This window comes from Tachysurus fulvidraco, chromosome 17 (assembly GCF_022655615.1).
Source record: "Tachysurus fulvidraco isolate hzauxx_2018 chromosome 17, HZAU_PFXX_2.0, whole genome shotgun sequence".
Taxonomy (NCBI): domain Eukaryota; kingdom Metazoa; phylum Chordata; class Actinopteri; order Siluriformes; family Bagridae; genus Tachysurus; species Tachysurus fulvidraco.
This window is the reverse complement of record NC_062534.1, coordinates 13,068,567-13,082,179: the sequence shown is the minus strand read 5'-3', so window position 1 is coordinate 13,082,179 and position 13,613 is coordinate 13,068,567. Positions and strand designations below refer to the sequence as shown.

Here is a 13,613-nt window from a genome sequence, read left to right as displayed (position 1 = left end):
AGAACATTTTGGCACATAATACTGATACTAAGAGGGCACGGTGGTTTGCCTTACACCACCTGGAGGTTTTGATTCACACCGCTGCTCTTTTTGCATGGAGTGTGAATTTTCTCCCCATGCTTGTGGGGTTTACTCTGGATTTCTCCCTCGTGCAAAGAATGACTTGCCTTGTAGGCTGAATGAAAATGTGAGTGTGATGGGTTGGCACTCTCTCTAGGGTGTGCCCCACCTTGTGCTTCAAGTCTCCTGGGATAGGTTCTAGGCTCCCCATGACCGTGTGTAAAATAAGCAGTAAATAAAATGCATAAATGAATACTAATATTAGTCAAAGAATTTGTGGAAGAAGTATAACCTGTCTGTAATGTTATTATCAGGCCACTCATCATGCACACTTGAGTCAAATTAACATTAAACACTTCCCTGTAAGAGGTTTGAAACATGAAAGACACAAAGCTGTATAAATGATTCTGCAAGTGCTAGAATGTGAAGAGAAGAGAGAGAGAAGCAGCGCTAATTTTATAATACACTCAGTAGCCTTATCTCAAAGTGACAGCCATTAACACAGCCAACAGTCAACACATTTAGCATAAACTAGGTGGACTGCAGCATGGTTGCTACTACACTTAGCAACTGCAGTGTCACCTATCCAAAAATAACTCAAATCACGACCACGTTGCCCTTAGCACAAATAGATGCTGAGATTTTGCAAGCTGATTAGCTTGAACAGTGTTACAGAGTGATCAGAGGCACTTAAATCTTCATGTTGATGTGACTGTCATCAACAGACTTTATTTCTTTTTTTTTTGGCAACGTCTCATGGTGATTAATCTTACAGAGAGCCACCTGCTTCTGAATTATAAGGAAAGAGAAGGGGCTGTGAAGGGGTAATGGGTCACCATGGAACAACACAGTGCCGGAATAAATTTAGATTCACTTTTTCATTCTCTAACATTCCTATATATATATATATATTCTATATATTCTATATATATTCTAAATATAAAGGGAGGTAGCAGAGCAACACAAACAGTATCATTTGATGTTAAGTAGCCTTTATTTTATAAGAATAATGGCACTATAATTCTTCCATGGGATTTGCTGATTTCTCCCTGCTATCTTACTCTGCAGTCCCTACAGAGTCTCATTGTACTTAGTGAAGCCATTATATATAGTTTTGGGTTTATATTACTGCACCTTTCCCTGCTTTTATATTCTCAGTTCTTCCATTTATGCATTTTTTAAATCCCCTCACTGTGTGAAGAGAGGAATTTCACCCAAACGTTGAAATCCTTTTTTGTTCAGCCACTATGACTTCTGAAACCAATAAAGTACTAATAGTCTTTGCCTAGTCTTTGATGAAGGAGAAAGAGAGAAAAAAATTACCAAGGATGTCACTCATTTAGCACATAAATCACTGTGGCCTTTCAAGTGAAAGACTTTGATGGCCTAAACCTCGTCTGAAGCCGCATGCCTTTCCATGTCTTTTTTAAGCATACTGCATCCTGAGCTGGACTCTAGTCAGGCTACTGGAGCCATTCTGAGGTTTAGGATATTGTATCTCTACTAGTTCAAGAAGATGGCAGGATTAAGGCAAAAATGATATTGCATTAGTTAACTTGCATACTTGTTTACAAGAGCAAGTCACATACAGCTCATCACAAACAAACTACAGTTATTATGATGTCCCTGTTAAATCAGTAGATTTAATGGTGCAAAAGTCAACCAGTGAGACACTGGTGGTGGTTAATGCACTCGGCTACTGTTTCAGAGACGTCTGATGAACTCAATACATTATATTAGCAACTATAGGAACTAACAGAAGACTCACACACACACACACACACACACACACACACACACACACACACACACACACACACACACACACACACACACACACACACACACACACACACAAACCTTCTTACTATCATTGTAAGGACATTTATTATTAATGCAGTGAATTAATGCTATGCCTACACCCAAAACGGTTGTCTTTTTTATAGGGACCAGCTGAGACCCAACGAAGTCAAAACAGTTCTTGGGGTGACATTTGGTCTTTACAAAGTTTTTAAAAAAAAAATACTGAATGAATGTATGCTCTCTCTCTCTCTCTCTCTCTCTCTCTCTCTCTCTCTCTCTCTCTCTCTCACACACACACACACACACACACACACACACACACACACACACACACACACACACACACACACAAAGCATTTTAACATTTATGTAACTCTGTGCCAGCATTGTCACTGGCTTTGTTCGCTAACAAATGACTACAGTATTGAAGCTGTCTGAGTATGTTACTGTATGTCCTTCCTCAGTGCGTTGATATGTGAAGTTTGAAAAGTTGCTCAAACTATATTTATCTGTGCTTTTGGAATCAAGGGAGTGTTCTTATAATAACTCACAGAGAAAAAGCTGATTTTAGATCCATCTATTTGCGTAACCACTTCTGCATTTCAAAAATGATTCAAAATGACAAAATGATTTATACAACAGTTACATTCTGGGTGAAATGCAAAATATAAAATAAATTAATCATTCCGTTAGCAAAAAACAAAACAGCACTAATCAAAACAATATGATTTGACTTTGAAGATTATTTTTTGTGTACTATTTCTGAGTATCATGTCAATATTTTAATCATAGTTACAGTATATGCAGTATATGTTTTAATAAAATTTAACAAAGAAATGTTATGGAGTATCCTCTTCAGTGCACCCCACAGGTTTTTAGTGATGTTAAGGTCGACAAGGATGGGCATGACAAAAGGTTTGAAAATTTCCAGATCCCATAGCATCCATGAAGCTACTTACATGAACAAGGTTATCAGGGCAGTTGGAGACCCTTTAAAAACAATGATACAGAGATAGAAAAATAGACTCTCTCTCTATTTAGGGTTCTACATAGGAAGCTTTGTAGTTCTAGTGGTATAATCTAGGTTGCTTTTTCCAATTCTCTCCTTGAACCAGTCAGCCATGCAGCGGCTAGCTCTTACGTCTCCTCTCATTTGTCTGTCTTTATGTCTCATTCTCCTTCTGTGTCACTCATTTAGTTACAGACTCAGTCATGTTCTTTCGCTTCACTTGCAAATCATGAAATAGTAAAATAGGATGTTGCAAACATTCAGCTGCAGAAGCTTACCCACTTGGACTTCAGCCAAAGTTTGTGCTCGGATAAATGTTCCTTTAATGGAGTTCAGCACTTGCAGTTATGCTTTTACACAATCTCTTATTCACACATCATAATAATGATGACTATCCTGACATAAAAATGTACTGCGATTACCACAGATTTGGTAGTAGGTAAATAATGACAATGTGGTTTGTAACTGACATCCTTTGACTTTATCTGTCATATTCCTCCTCTACCAAGTGGCCCCTGTATCTTCTGGAGTCAGAGAGCCCTATAATGCTATATATAGCATTCTGAGAATTATTTAGCATAATTAAAAATGATTGTCTTAACCTATGGCAAAAGGCAGATTCACTCTTTTACTTTGAGATGGAAAGAGCACATTTTAATGTAGGATGTTTAAGTAAATTCAGACAGACAGCTGAAAAGACAGACAGACAGACAGACAGACAGACAGACAGACAGACAGGCATACAGACAGAAAGGCAGCACTGCTGAGCACATTGCATACTCTGAACACTGGGAGGCAAAGTGACGATATGCTAGATATTTCTAACAGCAGACAATAGAATATTAGAGCACAGCAGTCTCTGAAAGCAGTGGATAGAGTCAACCATGTCAGTCAACTATGTGAATTAATTAGAGATATTAAAGTTATCATAAAATTCAGTATTAATATAGTTCATATTAATTTGAAGCATCTAACAACTAAAAGCTAAAACACACTTGCTGACTTTAAAAAATTGCTTAAATCTGCCACATACAGTATAGCCATTAAAGGATTCACACTCCCACTCACCGGTTCCACTCTCTCCATATGAAACTTTCTTCAAAGTACCTCCCTCCAAAGATATTTATGTATATATGAACAACATAATGCTATCAAAAAGTAGCATCATGCTGAGGTACAGACAGACTTTCCACAGATCCTTAAACAAGTAAATAAATAAATACATTTTAATTTTTATTGAGGTTTTACGATGATCGTGGAACAGTAGAAGGGGGAAAGGTCAGAGGCGTTAGTGTAGCATGTAGCTAGCCTTAGAAATGTTTTATATCTTTATCAAATTATTATCCAACTATTACACTCATTTTCTGAATATTCTCATCTCATTATTATTTTAAGAAAAGTTTCTGAAGCTGTGCTCATTTGTTTTCAGATTCAGTTTAACCATCAGGCTCTATTAGGATTCACTTTTTGTGATTAGACAAAACTTAAAACAAAATTTTCACGCACAAAATAAAACTGAGGAAAAGAGGACTACTTTCTTGCAAAGAAACAACTAATTGGTTAATACAGCAACCTGTGGTAAAACGTCTAATTGTTATGTACAAAGTCTGAGTCAGCCACAGAAACATTTTTCTATTTTAGTGAGAACTTTAAATACCTTTGATAACTTTATATCATTAGTCACTATTTGATTGAAGGCAGTATAATCACTAATGTATAGCTGTGAAACTGGCAGAAAGATGTTAATTTCTTTTCTGCCTCCTGACATTCCTCATGTATTCCTCCCACAGGCTATCAGAGGTAATGCTCAATGGTGACAAGGGCCCAGTGTAGCCCTAACCTAACTGTCAAGTGCAGCATCAGATACAGCCTTACATGAGCCCCTGAACTCTGAGCCCATATGAGTGAAGCATGTGTTTGTGTATATGATATTGAGCCTGTTTTATGCAGACCATGCCCTTGAATATTTGTTCATGTATGAATAGATGGATATGGATGTTTTTGTGAGAGCAGTGGTATTATTATGTCTCCACAGTATCTAGAAAGTGCTTATACATACACTATACTTTACACAATGCAAAGAGTCTTATGAGACCCGCTGACCACAAAGATGCACAAAAGACATGTGTCAACAGCTCCCATGGCCGAAAAGACTTTCAAATGAACACTTAAGATTAAGAGAAAGCAGCAGAGGAAGTGGCACTGCTTAGACAGGATCTAAAATGGATCTGCCAAGCTCTTAAGCATCGATCTTCACTCGATGATGTGTCGCTTCCACTCTCTTTGGTTGCTCAGTCTGGCTTTTTTTGGAACTACTCAAACCAAGTTCAGAGAGGAATTTAACAGCAGTTTCCAGCCCCTATTTCTCTTTCTTTCTTTCTTTCTTTCTTTCTTTCTTTCTTTCTTTCTTTCTTTCTTTCTTTCTTTCTTTCTTTCTTTCTTTCTTTCTTTCTCTCTCACACACACACACACACACACACACACACACACACACACACACACACACACACACACACACACACACACACACACGCACGCACACACACACACACACACCAGGGACAAGGAGTTTGAAACAGATTGACGAATAAGGGGACCAGCTGAGAACATTATGGAGATGACTCAGGGTAACAGACTAAATAGATATCTGGAACACAATGGTGCACGTGGGAGGAGGAGACTGACTGAAAGAGAAATGAGAAAGAAGGGAAAAGAAAAGTGAGAGGAAAAAGAGGGAAATGTTTTGCACTGCTTTTTCGTTTGACCATGTTCAAATCTCAGAACTGATAATTGCATACTGCTATCACTACCATTACAAACTGTAATAATGATGGAGGCTAAGAACTATTCTACTTTTAACAATACTACGAGTTGTTTTCCTGGGATGCATGATTTGATTTTTTGCCAGTAATACTCCACCGCTACACAGTGTGAGAACACTATCTTTCCTTTTTGACAGTTATCTGGGGAAATTTATCATTTAAACACTTTAAACTTGTTCCATCCAGTGTGTATTCCCATCTTACACCCACTGATATCTGGATCCACTGTATATTTCTCCTGCTCTTCTAATTTATTAAAAACTCAAATATTTTTACATGTGAATACAACAGCAATTAATCATGCAGCTTTTGAGTATTAACTGGATAGGCGATCTATTCTGAGACTATAGCTTATTAGTAGCCTGTATTCTGGAACGGTAGCATTGTGTGTGTATGTGTGCAGGTGAAGCCAAAACCCAGACTTAATTAACTCATTGCAGATAACATTATTTACACACCAGCTAATGTATCACCAGCTAAGTAAAGATCTGTCACTTGAAACTCCTAAAACTTCAATAAGCTGCAGTACAACACAGTGTTGGACCTGAGGGAGGCTAACTGGCACTGGCACTGATTCGGCACATTAAAAATGAGTGTTAAATGATGCCATATGGGTTATTTAAGATATAGGGACTGGTAGTGCACTGGAAAGGATGTGTATATCATCTTTTCAGGATGGTAAGTGTCTGTGTGTTAGAAAGTGGGTCAGTCTACTGGTGGGCAAATTCTCTGGCACCAAAGAGGCTTCATAGGCTCCTTGGGGAAATAAAACAGGGCTTCTCAGTTTCCCCCATAATTATAGACAAACTCGTGATACTTCTGCAGATGTTTCTGCATTATGTATAACTCTATAATATATCTAAGATACTAGGATTTTTAATACAGGTTTTGCAAAAGATCTTCTTTCGTTAACAGAACATGTTTTTCACTGTCCTTCTAGCTACCTCATGTAATACTGTACATGAAGGCAAACCTTTAAAATGTGATGACTTCTAAATATCCCTTAAAGTAAGATCTGGTCTTTCTCTGTGTGTGTCTGCGTGTGTGGGTGTGTTCAACTGAGGGTACGATTGAAGAGTTAAGTGAAACGTGCCTATGAACTACAATTGACAGAACATGATAGCTACAGCACATACTGCTATGAATTGCAACAATAGCTTATAAACTGCACTGTGTGACACACTACAGGGGACATGCTTGTATCTCAGCTTCTTGCTTGTACCGAATCTGCTGACATGACTCAGAGTCTCTGTCCCTATTCCACTACCATCTGGCCTTCCACTGATCTCATGTAGCTTACACATATTACCAGAGCCATAACATTTCCCTACTAGCGTTTACACTAAACAGAGTCTGGTCCAGGAGGTTTGATAACAACATCATGACAGTTAAAAGAGATGAGAGTGGTAGGTGAGAGTGACAGGAGTGGTGACTGATAAAAAAAGAACCTCCACTGTGTACTGTCATCACTCGCTTTACAGAAAATAATACAGAGTATTGAGTTTTAACATATGGCTATCAGTTTTAATGATTGATCTCTCTCTCTCTCTTCTGAGACAGCCTTGTTGTGTCTAGTAATGTGTTTGTTTACACTGTGTCTATGTCTGTGTTTGTGTCACCACTAAATTCATTTTTAAGTTAGCTGTTGACTACAAACACCTATAATGAAAACAGGACAGAATGTTTTGTCTAGTGATTGTAATGAAAAAGTTGCTAACAGGGGATGAAGGTGTAACTGGATTGAAAGCAAAGATGCTGAGCTCAGTGCAGCTGTTACAGTAGGTGTAAACAGAGAAGAAGATAAAGAAGTCTGAGTGTAATTTAACAATAGACTCCATGATCAGAATAATTTTGCTTACACAAAAGGCTGCAAAACTGTGGAAGAAGTTAAATGTATCATGAAATACTACTTAATAGGTAGCATTGTCACTGTAACAAAGAGAGTGTGTGTGATGGAGTACAGGCCGTGCTGCTCCCATGCTGATCTAAGCAACATGTGATTAACATTATGATAAAGTTTAATTGAATTAGTTGTATGTTATATAGCTTGGTCAGCCGCATACTGTAGGAGAATACCATCGTACTTGATAGCATAGAACTTGATCTTTTCATTAAATGACTACATAAAAGCTTGAATGAATGAAGAAGAAGAAGCAATGTAGAGGATGTTATATGGGTTGACATTTATGATCAAGACATCATGGTGAGTTTAGGATGCAGGTCTGAAGGAATCTTGCTTTAAGGCCCTTTTTGGTGGTGGGGGTCTCATAAAAACATGAAGTAAAATAAATCAGGTGCAACTTGGAAAAAAATAATTTTCTGAACATTTAACTTAATTTATTATGTAGTTGTCATTTAATAGACATTATGTAGAAAAAAACTTTTTCAATGTGTGGTTTCATAGTCAATGTTAGTCTGCTTTTAGAAAATGCACTTAATAAGATTATTTAAAGGGAAATTGTCCCAACCGGGAGAGAAAGACAGACCCAGATACAGGATAGCATTAACTAAATAGGGTTTAATAAATAAATACAAAGGACAGGAACACAGACGAAAACTACACAGGACAAAGGAAGAGGAAGAACAACATACACTGACTATGACACACGGTTAAATAGACATGACATAGGGAACAGGTGTGCAGAGACGGGGAGGAGTAAACAAAGGCGGGGCAGACACGTGACATGGAACATAAACAGAAGCACATGGCCAAAAGTCCGGGCTGAACCGTAACAGTACCCCTCCCTCGAGGTGCGGCTCCCGAAGCGCCAATCCCATATTAATGACCATATCCAAGGGAACCATGATCCCGACGAGATCCAGGAGGGGGGGCGAGGCACATGACGAGGTAGATGGGGGGATCAAGGCACACTTCGAGGCAGATGGGGGCAAGGCACACAGCAAGGCAGATTGGGGGAGCAAGGCACATGGCGAGGCAGCCAGAGAGGGCCGAGCAATGTCCACAGCCGAGCAGAAGGGCCGGGTGATGTCCACAGCCGAGCAGAAGGGCCGGGCGATGTCCACCACCAAGCAGAAGGGCCGGGTGATGTCCACAGCTGAGCAGAAGGGCCGGGCGATGTCCACCACCAAGCAGAAGGGCCGGGTGACGTCCACCGCTGAGCAGAAGGGCCAAACGACATCCACCGCCGAGCAGAAGGGCCAAGCGACGTCCACCGCCGCGCAGAAGGGCAGAGCGACATCCACCGCCAAGCAGACACATTGCGGCCAGACCATGTCTCGAAGACCAGAATAGGAGGGATGGAGGGTGGGAAAGATCATCCACCATGGGCCTGCAACACCCCCCGCTGACAGAAGTGACATCCTCCGCGGAATAGAAGTGAGAGAACACGGAGAACCAGAAGTGGAGCCGTATCCCTCACTGAATAAAAAGGAAAAAGTCCTGGGGAAAAAAATATGCTCCCAATAAGCCGGTCCAGGCTGGAAGCTATCCTGCTGGGTCCGAGTTTGCACGGAATAATTCTGTCACACCAGCAAGACAGACCCATATGCAGGATAGCTTCAAATAAATATGTTTAATAACTAAAAGAACAGGAACAAAGACTACAAAACTACACAGGACAAAGGATGAGGAAGAGCAACATACACTGACGATGATTCCGGCATGGTTAAATAGAAATGACAATGAACACATAGGGAACAGGTGCGCAGAGACAGGGAGGAGTAAAAAAAGGCAGGGCAGACACGTGACACGTGACACAGACACGTGACATGTGTAGAAAGGTTGTTTGGTTAATAGTGCCATATGTGGGCATGCATTTCATGTCTTATAGCTTGACCCCTCTCTCATGATTTTATTCCATCATGGCATTGCATTGGTGAAACATAAAGTTTTCTGTCAGATTAAATAATTATATTACCGTTATTCCCAAACATGCACCTCTCTGTTTTGACAGTGCAAATTTACTTCAATGCAGAAATTTCAAATGCCAACTTAAGCACTTCAAGTGAGCACTCCTCCAACTCAGCACTTTTGTGATATCAGGGAAATGAAGACTTCTAATGTGTGAGTGATCGAGGTGTGGGGATTTTAAAAGGACTTTTGGGACAGTCCTTGAGGCTTCATTTCATTCCAAGTGTCTTTGCTTTGGCAGTGGTAGTGGAGAATGAGAAACTCAGTGTCATTACTCACGGAAATTCTTGAGCTGGTTAGATGCTAGACAGAGATAATGGTTGCAAAGAAATAAGAAATAAATCTTCAAGCTTCATTTTCCAGTCTGACACAAATGTAGTTCATAATCATCACCAAAATCAAATTAGATAAGAACACACTGACAAGGTAAAATGAGGTACTGTGGTTTTTGCACTGCATATTAAATGATGTAAAGTATATAAACAGAAATCAGGTAACTGATTAAACTCGGTTTACAGGATATGCTGTGCTTTAAAGCTGCTTGATGACAAGCTCACTGGATAACAAACAAAATTTAAGATTTCTAAATTCATCTGAATATATTTTTTGCTAGAGAATAAGATGGCAGGTGAAAAGGTTAGATGACATGGTGAAGTCGGAGGAGCTACTGTATGGTTTTGATCAAACTGATATGACCCTTAGATCTGTGAGGAGCTAGATGAACAGTCATTGTGTGTCAATATGTGTTTATCTGTGTTTGTAGAAGAAATATATTAAGGAATCAGTAAAAGACATATTCTATTGTGGTAGCGCAATCTGATGCCTTTATGTACCCATACCCACTGTAAATATACTGTACTGCTGGGTTTCCTGAGGTTTAGCAGCTGCACAGAGACCCCATGCTAAGACATGCATCAGTCTCCACAATCTTAATGACACCCTCAAGAACGTTACACAAGACGCACACGTTGGAAATTTAGTCACGTCTTAGCAGAGCCACAGTTAAACTGAATAATAGATATGTAGTCTCTCACTGACTTGCAGCCTCATCCACAGAATAATCTGTTTTAAACATCTTAACTGAACACTGAAGAAAACACTGACAGAATAACACGTGCATCAGTGATTGCCTGACAGGCATAATCACCAACTGAAATAAGGGCAAACTCATTAAATGTGTAATATACAGAATTGTTTTTTTTTTAAGCTAAATGACTTATCATTCTATATTTCCAGTCTACATAATGACAACTGTATTTGCGTGTGATTTCATTCATAAACTGTGATGGCTTACCCAGAGGCCTGAAATGTCTGAAAAGGAAAACACTTTCACACTCAGTCTTAAACTCTACAGGTCTCCAAAGCACACAAAGGTAACACACAAAGCAAAGCTCACCTTCTCTGATTATCTGCGAACATGCATGAACTCAGCCACATGCCTACCCTGTGTTTTAAGCCATCACGCTAAGACATGAACAAACACCGATGCACTGTGAGTGAAATGGTACAGGGAGAGGAATTACAAAAATCCTCCTTTCTTTCAGAACTTCAAAAGGCAAGCATGGATTTGCTAGATTGCATTGTTTGTGTCTCCTGTAAGAGAGACTGAGAGCCATAGCCGAAAGGAATGGGTTATTTCATGGCAGAGGGAAGAAGCAGCCATCAGGCAAGCTAATAGCACATTGGAGAAGACGAGCAACATCAGCAGGAAGAGAAAAATCAGGGTCATGACGGAAAAAACTGTCACCGTCAGTATAAAACTTTTAAAATCTAACTTTAAGCATAGGGTGTCTGCATGTACCCTTGAGTTTAAAATTTTTGAAGATGTCATCAAACGGTCAGAGTCAGCTAATCTTAAAAACCCTGTTTGCTTTTTATTTCCTTAAACTGACAAGGTGTCAAAGGATCCAGGGTCATATTCTTTTCTTACATAGTAGTCTCTTAATAATATGATTTAAAGTATAGATGTATAGTGTATACATTTATATTGCAAAAATCTGTCAGTTTTGTTTTTATAGTTTTAATAAATTAATTGATTGATTAATACTAATACTAATACTAATACTAATACTAGTATAATAACAACAACAACAACAACAACAACAACAACAACAACAACAATAATAATAATAATAATAATAATAATAATAATAATAATAATAATAATAATAATAATAATAATAATATAGTTTAAATAAATATTAGGTTTCATAAAAAAGACATGACTGATGTCAAATTCGTTCACAGCATTCGTTTAATTGGACTGAATAGGCAGTGTACAATATCAAGATAGGGCATTTGTAAAACAAAACTAAATAAACCTTAAGCACCTGCAGACACCCTGAACGCAGCTATTTTTATTTTTTAATTGATAGCTGTTCATCAGCAGTAGCAGATTGGGAGAGCATTGGGAGAGCTTTTTTTCTGGTGCATGCATTTCATAAAAACCACAAACCTGAGGCCTACATTTGCCTGAGGGAATGTGGCTGCAAGGGACATACAGTACGTGCATACACACAGTAGACAAGGCAGCCTTCCAGACACTACAGGACTGAAGCCCTTGCTACACAAAAAGCATAAATATGCAACACAGAGGGCTTTAAAATGTGTGTTCTTGTTTTGTTTGTTTATTTGTTAAGGTTGAAGAAAAAGGAGAAACATATACTGTATGAGAAGCATAAAAGAAGAAAACAAAAAATCCATGGATGAGTTACAGACAAACCTTCAGGCTCTGCGCTTTCTTTGAGGACAGCTTGCTTCAGCGGGCAGCAGAAGATTTCGTGACACTTAGCACGAAAGGGGGAGCCTTTACTCCTTATATCCGCTGAATGGATGGAATCCTGCCGCAACATAATGTACTCCTGGGTACCTGGGGCAGCGTCATCCTGGACTGCGGCCGGGCCACAACAAAATGAACGCAGGGTTAGAGAAGGGGAAAGAAAGCGCTCAAAGCAACAAAACCAATCTCAACACAACAAAAGAAAACAAACAAAAATAAACAGAAAAAGTATGAGAAAGAAGCAAACAAGGTAAACACAGTATCATAAGCAACAACAATAAGTACAGCAAAACACACAGTAGCTTGCTATTTAGAGAGAGAGAGAGAGAGAGAGAGAGAGAGAGAGCACAGAAGAGTGTGTGTGTGTGTGTGTGTGTGTGTGTGTGTGTGTGTGTGTGTGTGTGTGTGTGTGTGTGAGAGAGAGAGAGAGAGAGAGAGAGAGAGAGAGAGAGAGAGAGAGAGAGAGAGAGAGAGAGAGAGAGAGAGAATAAAGAATTAAAAAGAGAAATAAATAAAGAAAGAGATATCATTAGTGTTAATACACAGTAAATCACAAATGAATGAACCCAAAGTGAGAGCAGATAAGCAATGCGGGAAAAGACGGAGAGGGAGAAATCTGAGCTCAGGACAAGGATTTGTTCCATCATCGAGCCCCACATTACTGAGCATCATCCTGTGGGTCACGAGCATGGCTATGAGCAAGGCAGTGCAGAGATGTACACCTCCCCACACACACACCTTCTCCTGTTCAAGGAAGTCTGTACATTCATCACCTTGCAGAGGCAAAATAGAAGCAAGTGCAGGCCATGCATCAGCTACTATATACAATCAAATAGAGTTGCATATAATACTTTAGGAGCATCTCACATGCACATTCTATATTGAGCAATACATTTTTTTGCATGATGCAGTTTTTCATGCACAAACAGACAGTCGTCATTGTCGTAATGGATTCATGCAAGGCTTTCACTTCTTAAGCTTCTTTATAAATGTAACCAATCTTCCTTTTGCTGTGTGATTTAGTAATTGTTCAAAGCCTTCTATGATATCGTTCATGTAGTTCTTAAGGGGCTGATTGATTCGATGTGTGTTTTGGAAATACAGAAAAAAATGGTATTCAGAATTGTGAATGTATGTGGTTATTTAAGTCCAGATGACTAAAGTAGGTTAGCTGACTGATTGCCACTGCCTACATGTCCAAACAAGAACGGTGAAGAACACTGCATCCATTAAAAGAGTATAATGCTGGGCACAAGACTGATTACTTTC

The 13,613-nt window shown here is 39.1% G+C and overlaps 1 protein-coding gene across 3 annotated transcripts in view; it reads right to left on the bottom strand.

Moving 5' to 3' along the window:
• The window catches only part of fgf13a (fibroblast growth factor 13a), a 97,172-nt gene that overhangs the window by 37,920 nt on the left and 45,639 nt on the right, over positions 1-13,613 (bottom strand). The window contains exon 3 of one of the 3 annotated variants that reach the window (XM_027135817.2): positions 12,288-12,455. The exons of 1 other annotated variant lie outside the window; for it this stretch is intronic. In XM_027135817.2, coding sequence (XP_026991618.1) covers positions 12,288-12,455 — 168 coding nt within the window. The remainder of the gene's footprint in view (positions 1-12,287; positions 12,456-13,613) is intronic. One more of the 3 variants, XM_047802650.1, reaches the window with a different exon arrangement.